A 24,263-nucleotide genomic window follows, 5' to 3' on the forward strand; every position below is an offset into this window, starting at 1 on the left:
AATGGGACGTCCCTTGTTTGTAAATGTGCCAAGTTGTGTGCACCACTGCAGGCTGTCTATTATAGCAGGCCTCTGGGGCAGCTATTCCATATGGCGTCACATATGGTACTCAGCAGCATCAATTAATGTTGTTATAATACTGATTTTTATGAGCCGGGGTTTAAATCCTTTCCTATTTTTTCCCTAACCCACGCTCCCCTTGTGTTCTCTTCCTAGCATCGCTGTTTCTTTCATTTGTCAAACTGCTTCTCTGCCATACCTCAAACCTTTGACAATCTGACTTCTGAAGACTATCAAGAATACGAAAAGTTTTCTATGCCAAATAAGCTCCTACCAGCTCTGCTGAATGCTGCTCAAAGACCTTGAACACGTCTTTGTTCCTTCTGTGCTGCAGAACTAAACTATTGCCAATGTGTCAGTATCGTCTTTGAAGCTCAGAATTCGATCAGTAATAACACGGAAAACATGAAAGCTACAAAAACAAGGATTAGACAGGAATTACAGTGTGAAAACCAACTTACATTTGCATCTGTAACCAGACAACGCATTTACAGGAAATAATGTAGTTTTGGTCACATTAAACTAGCATCAGGGACTATTAATGTGTTAAATTAGGTCTGTATTTATGCACAAAGCGATAGGCAGATGAATGTAAGAGCAGAATCTGAGGGGCCCTTTTGTTTCCTGGTGCCTTTGGTGGCGGATCTGACAGGAAGGGAACAAGAGCGTAGCAAAAAGCCTCGCTCCCAGCCACACCAGCCTTGTCAGCGACGCCACAATTAGAGGCTAGATCACTGGCGCTTCCCAGCCAGAAACATCTCACTACCACTCCTCAATGGAGCTCTTTCGTTTGAGGAACACACTCAAAGCAGGATTTTAAAACGGTTCGGATGGCTAATCACCCTCAGGATGAAAGGCCCTGGCGTGTTCGTTTGTCTCAGCATGGGGAGCTTCCCTTGCCGTTTCTCTGTCTCTGATTCTGATTGTTTTTGTTCATTTCTTTTGCAGCAGGCAGGCGAGGCAGGCGAGCTGGCAGGCAGCGCTGTTTGAAGGTGCAGTCAGACCCAAGTGCAGGCCTGATGCTTTGTAGTGATATTTCCAGCAGCACAATCTCATTACTTTTTGACGTGGCAGATGCATGCAGGGGCGGATTGTCATTTCACGCTGTCAAAAGTTCCATGAGGAAACGGAGACAGGAATGGAACTTCAATGACCTGCATGCCTTTGGCTCATCAAGACTGAATATATTAAACCAAATAAGACAGATGAAGCCCCATGAACCAGATACTTAAAGATGCTTTGTAAACTTAATGTCCACTCCCAGGAGTCTTGAGGGAATCGCTTTTCCTGATCTATATCTTTGTAATCAGAACTGTTTCAAAGCCTCGCAAAACCTGTTACTGTGCATTTGAGGAAGCCTAATTAAATACTGTGTACAGAACTGCACAAACACTCAGCTACATATGTATATGTGCCGCCTAAGACAAACAGTGCTTTGTGTCTTAAAAGGAAAACTCCTGAGGGCTGCATTCCACACCTCGCAGAAAAGTTTTCACATGGGACAATCACTGGCATCTCCCCTTTAAAAAGAAACGGAGGATGTCCCTTGGAGTTGATTTCACACGGACTTCTTTCAGAACAGAAGGAAAACTCGCGCTGTTCAAGAAGCTGCCAGGCGCTGATTGAAGCGCCTGGTTACCATGCAGACCTCGGCCTGTTGCTGGGGTGACTGTCCCAAAGTGCTTTCCTGGGTAATTTTCGAGGTCACTGGTTTGAGCACGCCTATGTGGTGCAGATGGGCCCACCCACATTCAAGACCCAGCAGGAGCTCTTTCATTAGGCCCAGTGAATGGCCTCATTCATCCCCTTCACCTCAATTGGTCACGCTGCATCTCTCCAGAGGGCCCAGGACAAACTTTTCTCTCATTCCACTTGCTGATCTTCCACGCACCACCCACCTTAGTCATGCTTCACTTTTGTTCAGGAGCATGTGGTGGCAGGCCTCATCTTTGGCCTCAAACTACCTTAGATGGAGTGAAGGTGGTATATAACTGACATTACTAAGTTTATCCTACTGAATGGCTCAGAAAAGCCCAGACGGATGCTACCGATAGAGATTACTGTGGATCAGAGACATTTTTAAGGTGCAGGTCTTTGTACAGATCTTCATGACTTATCCCGGAACCATGTTCCTTTAATTTAATTCTTTCTCAGTGCTGAAACAAATGCTGCAGCAGGCTCAATTTATCTCTAACTTGCTGCCCTTTCCACTGAATGCAGCTGCAGTGCTTCGCCATAGTAGAGGGTCCTCTATGCCCTGTCTCTTTTTGACCATCAAGTGAGTCTCAGGTCTAGCCTAGCGAGAAGTGACTAATTGTCTTGAGTTGTTAGTGTGCCTGGAATGAGATACACTTCACTTGGTGACAGGATGCACAATAATTTGGTTTCTCCCTTCCTCCCCTCCCTCTCTTTCTCCTTCTTGCAGCAGATTTAGCCCCCCCTGCTTCTCAAGCTACTGAGCTGTAAAATTGAATGGACAGCAGGCAGTATACAGAATGAGACCTGGCATCATGGACGCACTAACCTTGAGGAGGGCCACTGCTGCATGCTGCACCTAAAGAGATGGAGACAGAGCGTCAGCCATGTTGGACTGAGAAAGGTTAAAATGAGGAGGGAGGAAAGGCCAAATGCAGAGAGAAAGGTGGACCTGTGCTAAAGCAACAACACAACAGCTTAGCAAAGCAGGTCTTCATCGGCATGAGGATGGATATACACTCAGAAAGACACCAGTGACTCAACCACAGAAAGACACACATTTTATGAAAACAGTTCATCTTCAAAAGCGCGTTCCCCAGCAGTTTTAACAAAAACTCGTCCTGGTAATGAAATCAACTTGTAGCTACTCTTGGAACAAATCTGAGCAATCAATTAATATGAATCACAAATTCACTGGCTGTGGCTTAGATGTGAACAAATGGAGCCCCAGTCCCTTACAGATGATATTAGTGCTCTGAGCTGCTCTCTCCACGAGAGATTAAGCAGGTTTGTACTCTCCCTGGCGGGCAGCACTCCCCCCTCCAGGGTGCTGCACTATCATTTGCAGGAAAATTACTTCAGTAATGAAGAATCCAGGCCCATAAATCCTCATGGCCTCACCTTCCTTCGCCGCCCAAGTCTTGCTGAACAGCTAGTAAAAATTCCCTTTAAAAAATTCATAGTGCAATTTCCTCAAATCCCTCCCAGCAAGCACAATTATGGAACTTTCATCTCAATTGATTTATGTCCTGGGCGAAGGGGGGGGGGTAGAACTCGGTGTAGGCTGGGGAAGAGGGTCTGGTTGGAGGGTGGGAAGTGGTAAATCACTGTTTTTAAAAGGGAAGGTGTACGGCCTTTTGTCAATTTCAGTGCATGCGTGCTGTGCAGGTGACAGAGAAGCGTATGAATAAGGGGAGGAGGAAGAGGGAAGAGAACATCTGACGGGTCTGAACGCAGAAGTGAAATGGCAAAAAGGAGGGGGCTGCGGCTGGGAGTGGGGGCGGTTAGTGAGATGGGGGCGAAAGGAGCGGTATTCCACTTGATTAATAACACTAATCAAATTATACAGTGTTCCACTGTGCCCTGAAATCTGGGGCCATAATGTCCTCTAATGGTGAGGTTCATGGAGCTAAACTTCAGAGGGAAAACACAGCGCTGACTGCTGCATGCCTTAATGAAGGCAGTAAAACATCCATTTCCAGAAGCCATGAAATGAAAGGCAAGATTGTAGATGTGCACCCAGTGGCTCCCCCACTGCAAAAAAAGAGAAGGCTGTTAACACAAAAGACGGTGCTGGGGCGAGTGAGACAGACAGACAGACAGCAAGAAAGAAGGAGAGCTGCAAGGCCTTAAAAAGAGAAATGACAAGATAATCATATAAATGAAGACATTTAAAGGGCAAGAGCACCAAGAGTAAGCGGGTATATATAAAGTAAAGGGATGATGAAGTGAGGATAAAAAGACAGATTGGTAGATACTCTTTGTGCGTTCTCTTCTGGCATGAAGACAATCATCTGGGTCTGCTGATTATGGATGAGCCAGGCTGCTTTACTATGTCTGTTATACTTAGTGCTGCTGACAGCGACCACTATTCATCACTATTTAGTTGCTGATGCACCTAACCACAGCATCCTCCCTCTCATCTATCTCACTACTACTCCATTAGAGAATCCCTCCGTCCACCCAGGCATGTATTGTGTTGATCCACCTATCCATCTGAATGTCCAGTCGTCCATCCATCCATGGGTACATTTGTCTACTCATTCAACCTGCCATTCATCTGTATGTCCATTCATGCTTTCTTTCATTCATTCATCCCTCCACCCATTATCCATCCATCCATCTATCCATTCATCTTCTTCGTCATTTGTCTGCTGACGATCCAGTCATCTGTCAATCCATCCAGTCTGGGTCAATAGAACGAGCTCAGCGTCAGTTAGTTGCTCCAGACAAAAGTCGACTTCTCATTTCTTGGCATTATGCAGCACTAAGCCAGCAGATCTCCGCTGGCAGTTCCACACTTGTATATCTGACATTAATATCTAAGCAACATGCAGAAATCACTAGGCACTGTGTGGGTGTGAAGTCCAGCAGAAAATTCCTGCTGCATTATAACAAAGTGAAACTCAAACACACTTAGATTTATACAAAAGCATTATGTTTTGCATTTAATCTACTAAATTGCGCATGCTACCAACAATCAAATCAGGCTTTGCATCTTGAGTAAAGTAAACACTGCTCGTTGTCCTTGGGGCAAAAAAATCATCTGGAGAGCAAGGGGGGAAAAAAACAACAAAGATGAGAAAACACAGATTGCTATTGTTATTATTATCATAATTACAGCTGTGCTTATCATGCGAGCAGCCTCAATCAGGATGAAATACAGTTTCATTTGATGAAGCTTCCTGTTTTGACTGGCTTGAGTTTGGGAGCCACACACTTGGCTGGCGTGCCAAAAACTCAATCAGGCGCAATTACATAGCCATCAGATAGAAATGTAATTGATTTGAAGGCTGACATGAGATATAACTACATTACAGTGGAGGCACAGTGGGGAGGATCCTTGGGGACAGGGCCTACGGGGAGCTCATTACCACCAAGCTTTGAATTATTGAGTGCTAAGGCAGTGACATTGAGGAATAGAGGCGGGCGATTGGCTGTAACAGCTCGACAAGTGTTTATCTCAACTTAGAGCAACCTAAGTTGTCAGTCCATGTAAGAATATTGCAAAGGAAGAAGTTGCAATGGTTTGGAGTTAATGAGAGCATATCACGTGACGTCTGCTATTTCCATTCTGAGTATTTGTAACGAGTACAAGAAAAGGCACAAATACACTGTAAAGTCATGTTTGGGCGTCACTTCTATACTAGTAACATGTGTTGGGTCACATATTTGGTGCTTTATGCACTTTTTATTTTGTGGAAACACTGCATATCATTTTCAATGTTGGCTTAGGATGTTACCTTTTAAAATTTACATTCACTTATGCTACAGCAGATTTTTCTCATTTGGTTTCTGTTTCTGTTAATGTGGTTGTTTGTGAGCTTGCTATGTTCAGTTCCCCATTCGCCCTGCAGGTGGTATTTATCCTTCAAGCTCAGGTCCTCTGTCAGAGGCCTGGGAGTGCAGTATCTTTGCTGGTCCTGGAACTGCACCTCTGGACAGAGATGTAGGATATAATTCCTGGATCTGCTGGAGCCACTCGCCCAGTTTGGGGGTCACCCGCCCGAATGCTCCGATTACCACTGGGACCACTGTTGCCTTCACCCTCCTGTTCCTTCTTCCTGATCACTCTGTATAGCTGCATCTATCACTACTTTTCCTCTGCTTGTCCACCACTACTATGTTCGGTTATTTAGCCATTACCAGTTTGTCTGTCTGTATCTAGAAGAGCTACAGGATTACAGCTTGACTATATGATGATGATAAAAATCCAGGTATATCTTACACACGCGCACACACCTGTATTTTTATTATTTCATCAGAAACCATTTAACCTGCCTTTCTCTTAATGTCACAGACACAAAGAGCTTAAATTAGGTGGAAATCTCCCTTGAGTCAGAAGGGTTGAAGTGGCCCATCTGCCTGACCCTTACCACTAGCCTACGGGTCGTTTCCCATAAGCGCTGAGCGATGAGTGCTGAGAGGATAAAGATATAAGTCACTGTGGAGGGACTCCTTCATCCCCAGGAAGTGGTGACTGCCTACCTCTGGGAGAGTTATGCCCTCTAGGCTACTACCACTGATCTTCCTGTGTCTATCTTATTCTTTCTATCACTCCTCTCTCTCTTCTCACACAGCTCTCCTGTGAGCTTTCTCACAAAAATGAGAACTCAATTAATTCAGGCGAAATGAGGTCGAGGGAGGAGGAGGTAGAGGCCTGGGTAGCCCAGAGCGACATTGAATAAGAGAGAGGAAAGCCTAACAGAGCCGTTTGCCGATCTGCGGCCTGGAAACAGCAAACTGAGCATGGGGTGACTGTGCATGTGCGTTAAGTCTTCAGCTGAGTTAATCCTGCGTGCACTTTAAATATGGCTGATGAGCAAATGCTCCTCATTGCTGAGGGAGATGTTGGGTAAATAGACAAGTCACAGGAAGCCAGAGACTGGAAAAAGAGCGCAAACTGAAAGAGCCGAGGACAGAGGCGACATGATTAAAAGCCTGCTGACATTCGGTGCCCAACAAGTTGTCTGTTGTATGAATGTGATGTTAACTTTAATAACGTTGGTAGCAAACACTGTAAACGTGCAGTTCTAAATAGTTGCACTAGATGTTTCAGAAACCTCCAGTCTGTGAAGACTAGGTGAATGGGCTGCATCTATGTCACGTAATGAAGATGTCATGTGACCTATGACCTTGGGATCGAGAGCCTACTGTCAGTGTCACAGATGCAAAGTGCAGCCTTAAAGACATCAATCTTGCATGAGCTTGGTCAACCTGCTTAATGTTACATTAGGGTGCCACGAGCAACCACACAGCTCAGATAATTTTCTCGTAGCCTTGCAGAAAAACTGGCAGAAAACCAGCTCTTAGCCTGGGCTAAGGTTTGAGGTCCCCAGTGGATACACATAAGAACAGGACACACATAGACACACAGACTGGAACTATATAGAGTTATAAAATACACAATATGAGGAGACAGTACACTACATATGCTAAAAAATAAACCAACACTTGAGTCGCTTTTCTTTTAGTCTAGACTCTTACTTGAAGCACACAACAAAAAACAAAAAGCAAAACAAATAAAAAACAAATGACCCATTTTTACAAAAGTTATGTTCAGTGCAACAGCGTCATAAAAGTAACCGCTTCCCTGTGACAGAGTGTAAATCTCACAGTATTCAGGGATACTTTTATGTTCCATTTTGACTGCAGTACATATATTACAACATTTTATCAGTCCCAGCTCCAGGACAAGGCTAGTAAAACGCGCGAGTCAGACAGTTCCAAATTTTCATATGATAAATACCTTACTAGCGAGAAGCCAGGATGGGCTGTGGCATTTGGTGTTTCCAAGAAAATCAGTATGCCACTAGTACTCGGAGTGATTGAACAGGCTGTAAACAGAAGCAGCAGACTTGCTCGACGCTTTCTGGGAGATACTAATATAGCACTACTTCCAGGAGCTGAACTGTAGGATAGAGGAGGGGTTTTGAAGTTCATGAACTGAGCAGGGAGTGCGAGAGCTCTTAAAATTACCATGTCCCTGTGCACGACCCACTGTCTGCATTTAAGTTCAGAGTAAAAGCACAAGACTGCTGAGCAAAGTACGTCAAGTAAGTCATAAGACACCCTTGGTCAATGGCTGATAGTGTTCCTCGCATTAGCCCAAATTAAAATTAGATCTATCTTTAACAATCTAATAAAAAAATGCCATATGATGACACTTTGCCTCATTTATACTTTCCATCTTCTTCTCCCCCCATACCCTCGAGGAGAATTCATTCTCATTTGTTCATGGTGATTGTGAAAGGACTTTCTTTCTTTTCTTTTTACTCAAGTGGCATGTCAGTATTGTTGCTGTGTGAAAAATTAATCACAGTCAGAGATAATTTTTTCCAGATCTATGTCCAATCAAGACATTTAAGACTTCAGCTGGTCTCGTTGATATTATAGGTCAAATTAGAGCCAATAGAAGCATTAAGTACACAATTTAGGACTTTAGCTGAAGGGATGTGTTTGTGTCTTTACCAACATCAGCTGACGTTGATACTTTATTGAGCCTAAGGTTATTACACTAATAGCTGCACTAATATAAAAAGAAGGTCAGGTTCTTCCATGGCCTGAGTTTAAAGCTTGTTTCTAATGAAGAGACGTATGGAGCATTTTAGCACTAGGCAAACAACTCAACATGTTTATTATTTCGCCAAAAATATATCCTGTTTCTTCCCAAGCTCTCGCAGCAAGGTGAACACAGTTCAGATGCATTTTAAAATCTTTAAAATGTCATCTGTTTGATGACTAATTAATTTTAAATTTAAGACGGCGTTTTCACAGAAATGTAACAGGAAGGAGGCCGAGCAGGCAGTGAGAGTTTAAGCTCTGCAGCTATAGCAGTTTCGTTGGTGGTGAGCCGTTGTGAAAATTTGAGAAAAACCACAACCTATGTGCCTATTGTGCAAACATGTGAAACCACAAGGGTGCCATGAGTTGCTAAAAGAGCAGCTTATCTATATATGGGGTTAAGCCACAGCTCCACACAAACTGAAAGTTAGTTCTGTGAAATACACGTTTAGTTTTCAAGCCTCGGACAGCAGAAAAAAACTTGATCTGTGAGGAGAAACATGAAAAAAAGCCAGACTGGTAACTACACAGCAGCAGGTTACTAAACGATCTATTAAAGACTTTCCTAAAAGTCAAAAATAAAGGGTACCGTTTGGAATAAAGTTGCTTAACCCTCAAAAAGAGTCACAAAGACTTTGTGGAGAAGCTCTGATGCTGCTATGGAGGCACTTGATGTCATAACAACCTGAAGAGATACTTCCTCTCGAAAAAACGAAGCGGCATAACAGACGAGTACGCCGTGTGTCTGACAATGAAGCTTTTAGCCCTATTCTGTGAACGCACCGCTCCATCCCCAGACACATGCACTACTTCTCCTCTGACCTGAACACGAAACCTGGACAAGAAACACTACGCAACAATTTGGTTTTGTTTGTCCCCCTGGGGCCTTCCTGGCTCTCGGAAATCTTACCCTGGCATTCGCCATAATCCCCGGAGAATGAAACCAAGGCCCAGCAGCACAGACAAAGCACCAGGTGATTGTATATCTGTGACAGACCACCGTAGTAGCCTCTAAAAGTGGCCCCCGTGACACCAATAATTTGACGTCCCTTCTCCTGTTCCATGCTTGGCCTCAAGGGGTTGCCCCGTATCGACTTACATCTAGCCAGCTACCTTTGAATAACAAGAGCTGCATCAGCTTTAACTGACTCAATTGAGAAGAACTGCACACAGTTAATCTGGCTTTTGGCTGGTGCTGGCAGAGTAGATGACATTGGTGTCTGGAGCTGGAGAGTATCAGTTGACCTAGACTAATTATTCATAAGGCCTTGTGATGGCTGCCGCAGTCAGTTCAGACAGGAGCGGCTGAAAGGAAAGCACATACCAATCTGTCTAAGACAGAGCTCAAACAGCTGGGGACCTACAAGAAGCTATGAATGAAAATCTGAAACCTAGAAAGCAAAACGATGTCATTAAGAGCAGTCAGCACTCTCTGAGTGATCTTGTGTAGCAGCCGTACAAGATTGTATATGATGAAGTGAAGAATATGACTTAGCAGGGTCACTCATGCATGGCTAATAGGAGAATGATGAATTGCCTTAAATAATAGCACACTCCATATCCTCACAACCAAGAGCAGACATCGCCTTGAAATTTGTAATAACAGTAATTGTGATTTCAACCAATAGTCCTCCAATACAGTAATAAATACACGCTGTGTTGCCCGTGACGAGTCTACTAAAAAAGCATCTGCTGGCAAAGCCTGAATTTCACTCTTGCACAGAAGGCATTTAAAATGTCCAGATGTCGGTGAAAATTTTCTGGAAACACTAAATCTTTGACTGAAGCATAAACTTAATGATTAGAAAGCTCGCAAGGAAAGGAAAGCGAACGCGGTTCAGCTTCGAGCCCAGGCGAGCTGCTTTCTCACCTCTATTTACAATCAAAAATGAACCGCAGCAATGTGTACCCACAAGCACACATACAAAAGGGGCACTTATGTGCAAGCACAATAGCGTGGCAATTAGCGGCTAGAGAGGAGAAATGCTGGATCGGTTACAGTTGTTGAATGTTAATTACAGCATTTTACGGCATTGAGGAGATAACGAGTTAGCGCCTGGTGACAGCAGCGACATGTCCTTTAACAAGAGCCGTGGAAATTTATGAAACTTGAGATCAGGGACAATGAGGCGTTACTGGCTTGTCAGGCGCTCTTCTGCTCACCCTCCCTTTGTCCTAATGAAGGCAGACATTTGTTTCTTCCTCTTCTCTGCTTGCCCCTGCACCGTTAGCCTGAAATGATTATTGCTCATCTAGGAAAGGTAAAAATCAGCTGCTTGGGATTCTGTCCTTGTCAACTCTCCTCGCACAGCACCGCTGCTATTGTCTAATCAGTTTCTGTTATAGTCGTAAGGTTGGAGAAAAACAACCACAAAACGTGTGGACACGTGGCCAAAGATAAACATGGGGTCATATTAGAGATAATTCCTTCTCTGGCGCAGGAAACGTAGCTGCTAGTCAGACAATTGTGAGTGACCATTCATTCCAGTCTTTTTAAATAGCCGGGGATCAAGAGCTTGGTAAAATCCATGAGGTTAATGTGGTCATGTTGTGAAGCCTGGTTTGGAATTTAGGTTAATGGAATCATTGATAGGGCTCAGCTCTAATGCCTGCGATGCTTAAGAGGATCCATACTTTATGATTTAGACAAATCCTGGGACATTCTTCAAAGTTTCCCCTGCTGACCTTGGCAAAACAGACAGAGGCACACACGGGAGTGTGAGGATTTCTTTGGGACTTTACAGCCGCTGCTAAGTAGAATCCCCCAGGCTTTATCAGTGCCTGAATGGAATATTACATCAGTTACACTGGGGCAAACATGGGCCCCAGAGGAAATATTAAGAGTAATAAACTTGTAAAGAGAGCCTGTTTTCCCCTCTTCCCTGTCAAATTACTCTAAAGAATTTGAACAAAAATGTACAGTAAAATGGGGAATTCTTGAAATTGTAGCTCATGTCTAGACTAGGACTTGGAAAAAAAAAGCCCTCCTCTGACTTCACAAGACTTAGCTGTGGTCATGTTATTTATATCATACACCAGAGTGACTCCACTTTAATGCAGCTGTATTTCTAATAAGGAATGCAATTATGATGCTTGTGAGAATGTTAATGTTGTGATTTAACTTCTAATCTCTTCAGTACTGCTGCTGGCCTGCTACCAACACTTGTGCTGGGAAAAATGGTCATTTAAGTGGGTTGTAGCCTGGAAGAAGACGAGAGACTAACCTGCTGGTGAGAGCAAGGGGAGATCTTTTAAAACCAAAGAAGATGGTGTTCAGATGTCAATAAAAACAGGTGTTAACCAGCTTAGCTGAGATGTTAAGAGCTTGGATAATCCTAGCCTGGATCCAAGAGGGATCCTGCTCTGGAATACTAATGCTTAGGATGCACTGTTAAATCACACACGGTTGATTAGGGGATTGGATTGGGCCTGCTGCTACAGGACATCAAAGCTCAATTTGCATTTGCTAACAATTGCCAAGATTTGTAGAATAAGAACTGCACACATATAGTTAGAATTATGGGTCATCCAGGTTCACAATCAGCTACTGTGGCGTCAAAAGATTATGCTGAGGAGAGCAACGACACATTATGTTATGGATGTGTTGCACAAGATTCAGGATAGAAGTCTTTATTTTCCAGACTATAAAATAAACCACAGCAAAAAGTACATTTCTGATTTGTTCCGACTTGCCTCATCCTCTTTGCTATTGAGAGCTCAAATAAAAATTAATATTAGTTCACATGGTGTTGTTTCTACAAGTTTAAGCCTCTGTATAAAAATAAATAAAAAACAACCCCAGCCAACTGCAGAGCTTTCATGCCAACAGCTACAGAAATGCAGCTCCAGTCCAATCAAAGTTACCCATAGGCCACTAAAGCAACAGCACGCCTGTGGGCACCACCCTCAGGCAAGCAAACTTAGGGGGTGGTCGTGGGGGTGTGCAGGGGAGCTGCTCAGCTTTGCAGATCCTGTCGGTTAGATCTGACTAACTGTGGTATTAGTAGGAAAAATTTGGTTTTCTTGATTGCAGTGCTTTCCAGTGATAAAATGATGTGCTTGTTGGGTTACATCCTGTGGAAACGGTGTCAAGCCCATAAACCTTGTTTTGGTGCAGATACATGAAAGAGCTACGCTCTTCCTTCCTCTCTGGCAGCCTCACGGTAGATTTCGATGAGCTTTGAGATGAAGAAACCAGCGAAATATCAGAGTTTTGTCGAGGTTCTGTGATTTGTCTATGATTTCGTTGCTTTGTCTGTTTGTCTGCATGTAAGCAGGATTACTTACAAAGTTATGGATGGATGCACATTAAATATTTTACCAGAGGAGGGGCTTAAAAATGTCCAGCTGCAGCTGTCCTGTTGGATCCGGGGACTCTATTCATCCTTGACGTAGGGGAAACTTTAAACCTTGGTGTAGATGTACAGCCTGGAACTGCTCCTGTTGTCTGCAGATTAGTAACTGTAGAAAAGATCCGACAGTGGCAACCTCTGCCTCTTAGTTTGTTAGATGGTAAATCACAAGTGACTTTCTTGAGGTAGCTAATATATTAAAAAAAATCTTTTTTTTAGAAGCAAACTGAAAAGTTCTGCAAGATTTATAATTTCAAAGAACTGCAGTTCTTAATACGAACCTACTGTAATAATGAAACGCTATAAGCACTCAAGAGCAATTTACGTCACTGAGGGGCAGATACATCAAAGTACTGCGCTGGTGAATGTGCTCATTTTCAGCTCAGAAATTATCTCAGTACAAACAGATAGCACCTAAAGGGAAGGAATCACCTAAGACACTAAAGAGAGAACATCTTCACAAGGAAGAATGAGCCCAAAGAAGAATAAACAACAAACATGCTCTCCTCTTTTAAATATAATTCCAACGCAAGTAAACACACTAAGTCTTTCCCTCAAACCACCACCTTGTTTTTAAAATCCTTCATCAAGCTCCAGGATGAGACATCCATTTGGACAAACACCCCCCCCAAAACAAAACAAACAAACAAACAAAAAAAACATGTGACGCTCATCTGTTTCACTTAATCTACTTTTAATGTGCCACCTGGTCTGCTACATACATTCATATACTCTTACATGCCACTCCATAATCAAATCAGCATTTGGTGTCAGGGTGGCTCGTGGTTCGGGCTGTTCTCATTTGTAAACACCACCTGCCAGTTCTCACTCCTCTTCACTTGCTGGGTGACATTAGCACAAGCGTGAAATGTGATTTTGCATTGAGCAAACCTCTGCACCGAGCACATCTGAGTGTGCCGACCTGGAAAGCAGGCAGAAATAATCTCCGGTCACCTAAGTCAGAGGGAGCTGTCATGCATTACACAGAACACAGACACTGGCAACTAATAATGAGCTGCTAGGTGCTGCTCTCAGTAACCTGGGATGGTTGACTCCTGTGGCCCCTCCGACAATTTGTCTCTTTTTCTTTTGCCACACAGTTTCCACAGTTACTTTGGCTGTTCCCTTGCAGAATCAGGCCTTCGTTTTTACTGTGTGTTTGTTCACTTTTGGACTAAAATCTAAATGATGTCCTTATTTGATAAGCATTATATTGCATTTCATGCACGCCACCCTGCTGGCCACTCAGCCACAAAGTCATGATCATAATAAAGTCATAATCACTTAAACTGAGCTATTTATCTGAAATCTTAGTATCACACAACCCAGCGAGATCTGTGATGAGTTTTTATGCTGCATGACGACGCTTCACGCCTGCACGATCACGTAGTCACTGACACAGTATTTAAACCACGATCAGAAACAGCACACATTTAGCACTTTTATGTCACGTACGCACAATGCACAGTAACACGGACGACAGATATATCACCTTTTAGCTGCTGGCATCGTGCCTTTTGATGAATGTCAACAAAGCAGTTAGCAGGGAGGAAATGAGAAAAAGAGAGAGACCAGAGGAGAGAAGAGGGGGGAAAGAACACACAATTATAAAAGCTTCATTTCTTCAGAGAACCATAAAGTCTCGTCCCAGAAGGGCAGCTGAGCACAAATCAATTTCTTTCAGTCGATTACAAGCACTGAGGTTCTAACCTTCATTTGTGAGTCTAATACTCCAACAGTTATGTAGAACACATACCAATTAAGCAATTCTGCGGAATAAGAGGGCCATGAACTGACGCGATTATGGAGGCCGGGCCCCTGGGGAGGTCGGGTTATCGGCTCAGGAGCAGGAAGGATGAGGGGAGCAGGAGCAGAGGATGGAGAGAAAAATGGTGAAGGAGGAGGAGAGACGGAAGCCGAGGAAAAAAGTCATTTATTAAGTCTAATACTCTGTGAAATGTTCCCATGGTAATAAGGCGGGGAGCTTGCGTTAATATCAGGGAGCCATGCAGAAAAGGTCACTCGATAACTGTACCGCCCACCGGGGTCGTGCTGACGGGAGCTGCTCAAACACATCTGATAATGCTCTCAGCGTCGTCACTCCGCGCCAGAGGTCGAGAGGATGGGAGCTTGGGGAAAGGTGCCATTTGTGGAAATTGCACTGATGTACCACTGAGCTCTGACACAATTCTCAGTGCGAGCCTTGGCTCTGTGCAGGCAGCCGCACCGTGACTGTACGGAATAAGCACGATGACACCAAGTCAAAGATTATGGGGGATAAATACAAGTCTCTGTGCCGTATTATGCTTTCCAATAAGTTTCTGATTTCGCAATCACTCACATCCACAATGGCATGAATATAAAGGAAAAGCAGCCGGCATCTTCTTTGCGATTTTCAATATGTGTTTGCACACAGGCTCATGAAAGGAAATGCATTAGAGGCACTCTCCATCTTTCTATTGTCACAAGCTAAATCTGATGCCATTTTCCTCTTGATTTAAAGAGGCTGAATGCATCTCTCCAGATATGTGGGGATCAACACATTGTCATTCACTGCTGAGATGCACCTTAACCACCGCCCTCGCTGCCAGAAGATTTATGGTAATTCCTGATAGCATGTGATAGGATGCAGCCCATAAACCCATGTGAGGTATGTGTTTCTATGGTAACCCTTCTCTCTATTCGCTAGCCCTATGCACCTTGGCGTTTTTACTTTTTTCCCTGCATTGTAGGCGCTGTCTATCTGAATGCCAGCGGTAGGAATGAGATGCAGATTTGTGGCAAAGCAAAGACACAGATGTTTCCTCATTGCCTTTTAATCTGCTATTCCCTCAGCGTCTGGCAAGAAACACTCCCCCTTTAGAATGGTAATTGGACGAGATGAATAATAAACAAAACGAAAACAGACCGATGTTTATGGGGAGCGTTTTAACACTTTGGAATGATCACACTTTATGGCTATTATTAGTGCAGAGGCAAAAGCAAGTGCTGCATCTTGTGGGAATAATAAAGGACAGAGCTTTACTTGTCTAATCAGGAGACCTATCAGGGTCTGGCAGAGGACGCCAGCGCTGTACTCATTAAGGCAGAGCAGCTCACAGTTCATCACTACCTTTGTTTTTCTTACTCATTTCCTCCCTGTTCCCCAAAGTCATTTTACAGTAAAACACACCCGCCATCTACTCGAATGCAAAATTGCATTCATATGCTTTGAATTACAAAATTAATAGATCAATTTACATGTCGTCATCCACATTTTTGGCTTTCTAAGTATCTGCCATCCACATGTTTACCATTTGGTCAGTAAAATCACCTTGAACTCGCTAGATCGATTGCTTGCAAATTTAAGATAATGATTTCATTACGTGCTGTCTGGCCTGATGAGCGCCTTCTCTTCGTTTCCCATCCAGCCGAACATCAAGCAAGTGCTCTGTGTATTTGTTGACAGTGCTGAGATAAGTGTGGATATTTAGACAGCATGTGATATCAGAAAACCGGCTATTTGCATGAAAGACCTGTCCCTCTTTCTCCCCGGAGAGCTTTATAACAGGAGGATATTTCAAACGCTATCAAATGTGCCAAACATTTACTTTGATAACTCCATCGATGGATCCCTGGATTTAATGGCAGCAATCTGAGAGTGCTGAGACACATGCCTGGAGCACAAACAATAATGGAATAGAAATGTGAGGAAGGGATGAATAAAATCTCTTTTAAACGTTCATAAATAATGCACCTCGTGGACCTAGAGAGTTGTTGCCTATTTAACAATGCATGCCTCTTCCTGGTTTCTGTGCAGGCGGAGATGCAAACACAGCGTGCATTGTGGGTCAACATGGAGGAAGACAGCCTAGCGCTCCCTCGACCCTCTAAACCTCGGCTTCCACACCCCCCTGTGGAGCGAGTGCTCCCCACGGCAAATTGCCAGTCACGTGACGATGGCATCGACAACTGCATTTTCTCGTTGCGCCGAAAACCGTAATGACAAAAGGCAAATTTATAAAATGACCGAGTGCTTGCCAAAATGAGGGAGAAGATTTGAGAAAATGGGAGAAAAACAAAGTGCAGGACTAATTATCCAATTAATGTGCAATTAAGCCCGTGCAGCCTAATGGTCTGTGTTGGATTTGGTAATAGCTCTACCAGACTGAGGAGCCTATTAAACTAACTGTAGGCTGCTGTACAGAGCAGACAGATTCAAAACACTGCCTCAGCGAAGGGGCCCACTAGTCGGATGTTACAATTACAGCAGCTGTCGACATTATCACTTAATATAAAAAATGTATGTTGTACTGTGAGCTCAGGCATGCTGACTCTAAGTGTGCGGGGAACCAAAAATATATAAAAAAATCAACCTCCGACACCCCCACCCCCGACACATAATTCAACAAAGCATTTCATTAAGATTTTCATTATCTGCCATAGCAGAGTTTGCTAATAAATGCTAATTATATTCAAGCTAATATTTAATCACACACAATTTCTCCAGTCAACTCAGTTTGAGGAAATACTAATTCTAATGAATGCGTTTACAGTGCATTTTATGAACTTCAGCACAGGCGGAATAAAGAGAGGAAATAGGGAATGATGTTCAAAAGTGCTTTTTCAACTATGAGCTTTATTAGCTTTGACTTATTTCCTACCCTAATGAGATCCTCTTGGAGGGATGTTTTCGTACAATTAATAATGCACACAGAATAATCAGAAGCATAAATATTTATCAGTCTGTGTGTCTGTCTAGTATAGGATGTGGTGAGTTCAGGCAAACCCATCGAAGCAATGTGCTGCAGCCTTATTATCGTTACACTGTAATCCACGCATCATCGAAATCAGGCGCACATCTGGAATTGTTGGATGATTTTTTTTCTCTCGTTCCGAATGAAAAATAAATAATCGAATATAAAGTAATGGTTTAATGGTTTTAAAGACAAATACTGGTTCGCTATTCTAGAAGCAACATGCATACAGAAAGATTGACTGAACGCGACAATAGCACAGTAGTGTGAGCGCAATCACAGGCGCAGTCAGTTCATTTCAGTGAAAAATATGACGTTCTTCTTTTTAGTGCTACTAACCCAGATCGTGCGCTTGATTTAAACATTCTCCTCCTTTTTTTGCAACTCGAGAGAGAAACTCCCAAAAATCCACACACGGCAGAATCGCTGGTACATTCACTACATTCCTCATGTGTGAATGTAGTTATTTGCCACATGTTATCTTGATTTTCTGACCAAATGTCTCAACTCTCAAATTAAGTCTCAGAAGAATCGAAGTAATTACATGATTAAAACCTCTTCGATTGTCCAATTTGGAAAATTACAAGCATCATCCAGTTCAGCCGGTGGGCTTCTGGGAAACGTTGCATTGCAACAATACTGTAGCTTATTTTATCCACCAGATGCAGCACTGAGTCATTTCAGGTCTGTTAATGAATATGTTTGTTTGCTTTGTTTAACTTGACATTTTCATGAATAATCAGCATTACAAGTCACTAAAAAGTTTCACTTTGATCTACAGGTGAAGAAAATGCTTATTTTCCCACCAGATAGCCATTTAAGACATGGCTCTATACCATGTTAGTCAGCAACTGTGTTACAACACATGTAGACAAATGCATTCATACACTGGGAGTATCTTAAAAATCCCAATGAAACGAGGGTAACATATAACAAGTATTAGTACTTCTCAGTGCCACGCTAAAGAGCAGTTGATGAAGTTGTGTCTACCAAAAGAAAGAAAGAAAGAATTAATGGTTTTAATCAGTCTAATAGACTATATAAATGTGATCGGTATGATTGTGTAACAGTATTTGGATGTCTTGCTGTTTCACAACCGAAACTATTATCCCAGTCACGAGTTACAGATGCTAGCTATCAAACAGCCGAGTGATACCAGGCTGAACTCTCTTTTCATTGATCAACCAACATAAAGTGGAAGTATTGCTAGAACTCACACAACCTCAATAAAATTAAACTGGTATAATGTGTAGCCAAGTTCAGTTAAGACTCATATAACTCATATAAACAGAACATTACTCAACATGTCAGAGCTGATTGTGAGCGTCCACCATGCTGCAGCTATTGTTCAAATACACTCAAAGACTGCACAGTCATCTACCTCTTAGCCCACTTTTGAGTAACTTTTTCCTCTATGACCACGCAGGCTGAGCCATGATTCAGCCCCAAGTCTCCAGGTATCTGCTTCCTCAGCCGGCAGAGGCCAATGTCAACACAATGGAGCAGAGGTTGAAAGACAATCATGTTTGAGATGGGATTTAATTCCGGTTCAGAACCAGCGTAATGGAGTGTCTGTGTCTGGGTGAGCGATGGATTGTGAGGCAATGGTGTCCCTGGAGCCCGGGGCCCTCTGACTGCAGCCATCTGGAGTTGATCTCTATCTTGCTCACCTCAAAGCTCGACATAAAATGGCAGTCACTTCTCTCCCTTACTTCTTCTTTCTCTCTCTCTTAGTTCAAGGTATGTAAACAATCAGATACGCTCTGTCTGGCCATGATTCTCCAATTTCTTGTCTTATTGCCTCTAATCATCCCTGCACCGGTTTAATTATCTGTAACTTGTGGTATTTGGCCCGCTTGGATTACACTCCCATATGTCAGCCTCCTGCAGCGTCCATTTTTCTTTAAGTTGCATTTAAACATGTCAAATATCAAAGAGAGGAAGTACGCTTTCATCTGAAATGTACTGCAAAAAAACATCTTGTAGCTTTCCAGGAGGCTGTGTTCACAGGCAGTGCTTTTGGTGCTCCCAGCAGCTATTTTCCATATAAATCTTATGAATCTCAGCGTTGACAGCGCTCAACGTCCTTGGAGCAAAAATGTCCACAGATTTTTGTTCTTCACTTGAAAATAACTCAACTTTTGGAAGATTGCGGCACTTGTCTGTTAATGACAATTCAAAACCAGTAAGAGGCGGGACTTACGATATCATCACTACAGGTAATTGAGAAAAATTTGGGGATGATAGTCTTTTGTAACCTAGCAACAATAAGCACTTCAGAAAAACACTCTGAAAATGAGGTCATGGGTGCTTTCAGCACTTTAATCGTTTGTGGACACAGAGCCTAAACAGAGTGAATGAATGGCACATTTAAACGCGCCAAAAGCAGGAAATGTTGAGGAAACAGAGGGAAAAGATCTTTGAGCTTTTTCAGATTGAAACCTTTCCTGAATGTTGTATTCTCCGAGGTGGAAAGGGAGCTGCTCAACATAACTATGTTCCGCTGGAGCACAACTAGACCAGTAAAGGCAACTGGATCATAAAATGCCATGCAATAGCTGGCAGCTTGCATCAGTTATCAGACTGTTTTAAATACCTCCCTCAATGTGAATCCAATTACTGGCAGCTTTTTGTTTGTTCACACATAAGCAGCGATGTTCAAGGCCTGTCTCTCTCTCTCTCTCTCTCTCTCTGATTTTAATCAATTCTCTGGGGAAGCCTGTGTGGGAGATACAGATCAGAACTTGCCATACATCAGGGATGTGTGTGTTAGATGCTTATGCACCTTCTAGTTGAAAATGTCTGAATAACTGGCTGATAAAAAACTGTTAAAGAAAGAGAAAGAATAAAGCTTTTTTCTAACAGTTTTCATTCGAAATAAAAATCTGATTTCTCACCTCATTGCTTTCACTTTTGAATTCCTCAAAGGCTAAAGTTCCTGCTAGTTTCCACGGCAACTTAGAGTGATACTCGAAGATAAAGTTTTCTGCAAACATTAATGTTAAATAATTATGACAAATCATGTTGTCATCATAACTTCAACGCCCGTTTCTTGTACCTAGAGGGGTTAGCACGTTACTTGACTACACGGCAGATGTTCTAATATGTCGCAGCATTAGGGATGATCCACCTGCTCCATATGGGAACTTTGAAGCTACCAAGCCTGTTGATTATAGCTTTCTTCCCAGGAAACATTAGAGAAGGGCAGGATTGCAGTAAAATGAACAAAGCCAGAAGGTCAGGCTCATTTATTCCTATTCCCTTTTAGAGAAAGCATTTGCAAGAAATGAGAACTCTCCCCACCCCCTTTCATAAAGCACGTTCCTTTTGGTTGTTGTTGTTGTTCCAAGGGGCCATGTCAACCCCAATGAATTCCAAAATGTTAAGATTTGCATTTCAATTTTGTAACTTCCCTCTCAGGGGTGATTAAGTCATCTGCCCCAAACCCGGCTCTAAATAACTTTAAGCACACAGCTATCTAAGGCCCTGCAACAATGTCACTGCGGTTTTCCCTCTCCATCATCATGCCCGCTGCTTTTTGTCGGCCTGTTTACAAGCTAAATAAATAGCTACACAAAACATCTGGAACCACAAAAAGAGACCTTAAGTGGGGCTCTTAAAAAGAAGCACCAGAGCAGATCCAGGCCTACTTTAACCCTTCCTATTCCACCCAAACCACTCAAAAGATGCGCACTTTGAATCTTTCTTAATGATTAACGCAAGTAAGACCGAGGCAGTCTGATAACTGTCTCTACAGAATGCTTTGCTCTTACTTGGAAATTACGCCAAGTTACGCAAATGTTTTTTAGATTAGGAAACATATATGTACACATTTTGAATTTGATGCCAGCGACATGTTTTCAAAAAGCTACACCATAGGTCTGCCGCCATCCTCTCGTGTCATCTCTTCTTTTCACAACAAGCGTTCATGAACCGAACAGACAAACTCAGTTACTCAGTGCAGGAGTTCAGCCACAGGCTGGGCCCCCTTCCTGTGTTTGTATTTCATAACTTGCCAACTGTTTTTAGTGGGTGACAAGTCTGGAGTTTAGCTGTCAGACTATTACTACAGTTTCAGTTCATGCGTTGGCACTGACTTGCTGAAACAAACTTCCTAAAACTACTTTGCTGAAATATGATGATGACTTTACATTTCATTCTGTATTGTTGTATTGTTAAAACTGTATTGTTTGGATGATACAGGTACAATTTTGATTTCTGGATCTTGCCACTATGAGGGTGTCGTGGTCCCTGTGTGTGCCCAGCCGGCCCCGCGAGGCTACATGTGTTTATTGTTTTGCTGCTTTCTTCCTGTCGTCATTCTGCCTGGGCGGAGCTCACTGCGGGCTTCTGCTTTTGGCCCACACACCTGTCTCCAATTATGCTGCTGTTGTGTTTCTATGCCATTTAAGGCCGGGACTCAGATCCTCTCATTGCTGGATGATTGTGCGAGACATGTTAGACTCTAGCTTTCATAAACGTTTTTCTTCGTGAGTTTGTTTCCTCGTTGTAACTACCCTCTCCTGTGTACAGTTTCCCCGGACCTGTGACCTAATCTTGGGACGTGAGTGGGTTGGTGTGTGGAACCGTGAGGGAGTGCGAGTGTGAGAGAGCCATTCCCTTTCTCGAACCTCCCCTTTGGACCCTTGAAACCCCGGATTTCCCCCACTTGTATATGCATCGCACCTGGTGTCTGTGTAAATAAGAATCTGTATTGAACTGTGAATCCCAGTCTGTGCCTGAGTCCACTCCATTGCCCGTGACAGAGGGTGTGGCTCTGAGCACGTGCACAGAATACCACTGTGGAATTTTGTGTCGTTTGAAAGCTCTGCCATCTTTACATTGTTGAATACTGCTGATCCCGCTCTCTCTCTCTCTTTTTTTTAGAAATGTGTTACTAAAATCAAATAAAAAAACAAACACATTTTTCAAAAATTAACACATTTATCAGTTGACACACTCGCCCACTTTTAACACTGACTTATACCGCTGTTTTGTATTTATCAGCAGTAACTTAGGGTGGTTAAGTTCTTATTTCCAGGGTAAAAATGCCCGTAACAGCAGTTACAGCCATTACATGTACTGGCCGTTGATGCAGGGCATCGATTTGGTGACTTTTCAAAGTGCCACTGTGGTTCTGACCACATGCAGCTGGTGCGCTGAAACCTAATCTCGATGGCTTGTGTGAACTTAATGGTGCGTGGACCATTCAGGCTCCTCATCTTGTAGGTCAAGTATGCTTTATGAGGTCACTGTCTGAAGATTTATCACCTACATTTCCAATGACAGCAGCCAATATTTTGTGCATCGAAATAATGCATCTCAGTGTTCTAATGGTGTGGTGGGACTGTGACCTGCAGGTCTCATAGGCAGGAGAGGCCAGCAGGAGGCAGACAACAATATGAGCTGTGTAAACACACTGCCAGTTCCAAGGACACACACAGGACAGTAACGTAAGGAAGTTATGAGACTCCTGGAAGTCCATCTGTGCAGGAAGATAAGCCACGGTGAGAGGATGTTATGGGTTCAGTGCTTCTGGAAGGTGTGTTTGACGTGGAATACCCAGGCTAGTGTAAGCAAGGATCACATGAGAGAAACTATGCCATCCATCAGATGATCAGGTCATGATTCACGAGTTTCTCTAAAGACATTTAGATTTAAAGCTCTGAATTAGGACAACAAAGGCAATGGTAGATTACAATAGAGTGCTGCTTAACATTCGTCCCCTCTTTTCACAGCTCAACATTAAATGAGTGGGAAGTAAAAAACAAGAAGTACAGAAAAGTTAAACCCCTCTACAAAAGCTTGGCTCTAATAAGCTGTTTGCGTAGGAGTGTGAGATGTTTTTGACCCTGACCCTTTAAGACTCATTTTTTTCATCTCACACACAGCAAAGTGAAAACAACTTCCAGTCACTTTAACTCAGCATTTGTGCTGGAAGCCCAGTGGAATAAATTGTTAACAGAAAACAAGAATGCAGTAACACTTATACAAGCCCTGAGGAAAATAATCAAAGTTCTGCTATAAGAGGAGACCTTATCTCAGCCTACTTCCTCCTGATTAGATGTAATTTTTCTTCAGAAGCATGGAAAAATAGACAAAAAAATAAATATATGTAATAGAGAGTACAGACTGCACAGCAAACTGGAATTCCCTCTGCGCGAACCAGAAACATCATCTTTCATGTCCAAAACAAAAGGTCAAAGTCTCAGGCAACCCACGTTTAGACCCAAGAGCTAATCGCCTCACTTCCCCTACCCATCTGAGAGAATTACAGTGCCTGTTAAGTGTGCATAATGAACGCTATAAAGCTGGCCTATAAAGAAGGCTTTTGGCCAGCCCCTGGCAGTGAGTGGGAGCAGGTCTAAGCACAGATCTGACTGTGCTCACCCTCGTGTGGAGAATGGTTGCTGATGGGTTTTTATGAGAAGAGGAGGGGCGGGCAGCTTCCAAATCATTAATGAGCGCTAATATTTTAAAGGAGGACACAGGGCCCGAGCACTGACCGTTATATTAAAAATCAAACGGTGTGACCTTGTTAAGATGGATGTCTGTTGCTCTGTCCCCTTGGTGCAGCTGAGCCGCAGACGGCGCAGCGCATTAAAGGTGGCTCTTTGCTTTTAAAAGCATCAGCTATGGCTGTAGATATACGGGGTGCACCGGGGAGCATTACGAGTGGCATTTAATTAAAGAAAAGTAAGCTGTGGGATTTTATAGACTCGCCGGGGATTGCTTGATCTAGTAAGTAAGTGGAAATGAAGGATGCTTGAAAGGCAGCATAAATCTAACACAGTGATAAGCTAACCTTCCCATAATTGTAAAAGTCAGGGTGAGGACACTTTAAGCTGTGGAGAAT

General features: G+C 43.1%; 1 protein-coding gene across 9 annotated transcripts in view; it reads right to left on the minus strand.

Annotated features, from left to right (window-relative positions):
- fbrsl1 (fibrosin-like 1) overlaps positions 1 to 24,263 on the minus strand; it is a 286,791-nt gene that overhangs the window by 98,804 nt on the left and 163,724 nt on the right. For 7 of the 9 annotated variants that reach the window (XM_085424377.1, XM_085424379.1, XM_085424381.1 and 4 more), the window contains exon 5: positions 2,585 to 2,614. The exons of the other annotated variants lie outside the window; for them this stretch is intronic. In XM_085424377.1, coding sequence (XP_085280503.1) covers positions 2,585 to 2,614 — 30 coding nt within the window. The remainder of the gene's footprint in view (positions 1 to 2,584; positions 2,615 to 24,263) is intronic. 9 annotated transcript variants of the gene reach the window in all.

Source organism: Rhamphochromis longiceps, linkage group LG12 (genome assembly GCF_057381845.1).
Source record: "Rhamphochromis longiceps isolate RC_006_pf linkage group LG12, R_longiceps_female_GT1.1, whole genome shotgun sequence".
Taxonomy (NCBI): domain Eukaryota; kingdom Metazoa; phylum Chordata; class Actinopteri; order Cichliformes; family Cichlidae; genus Rhamphochromis; species Rhamphochromis longiceps.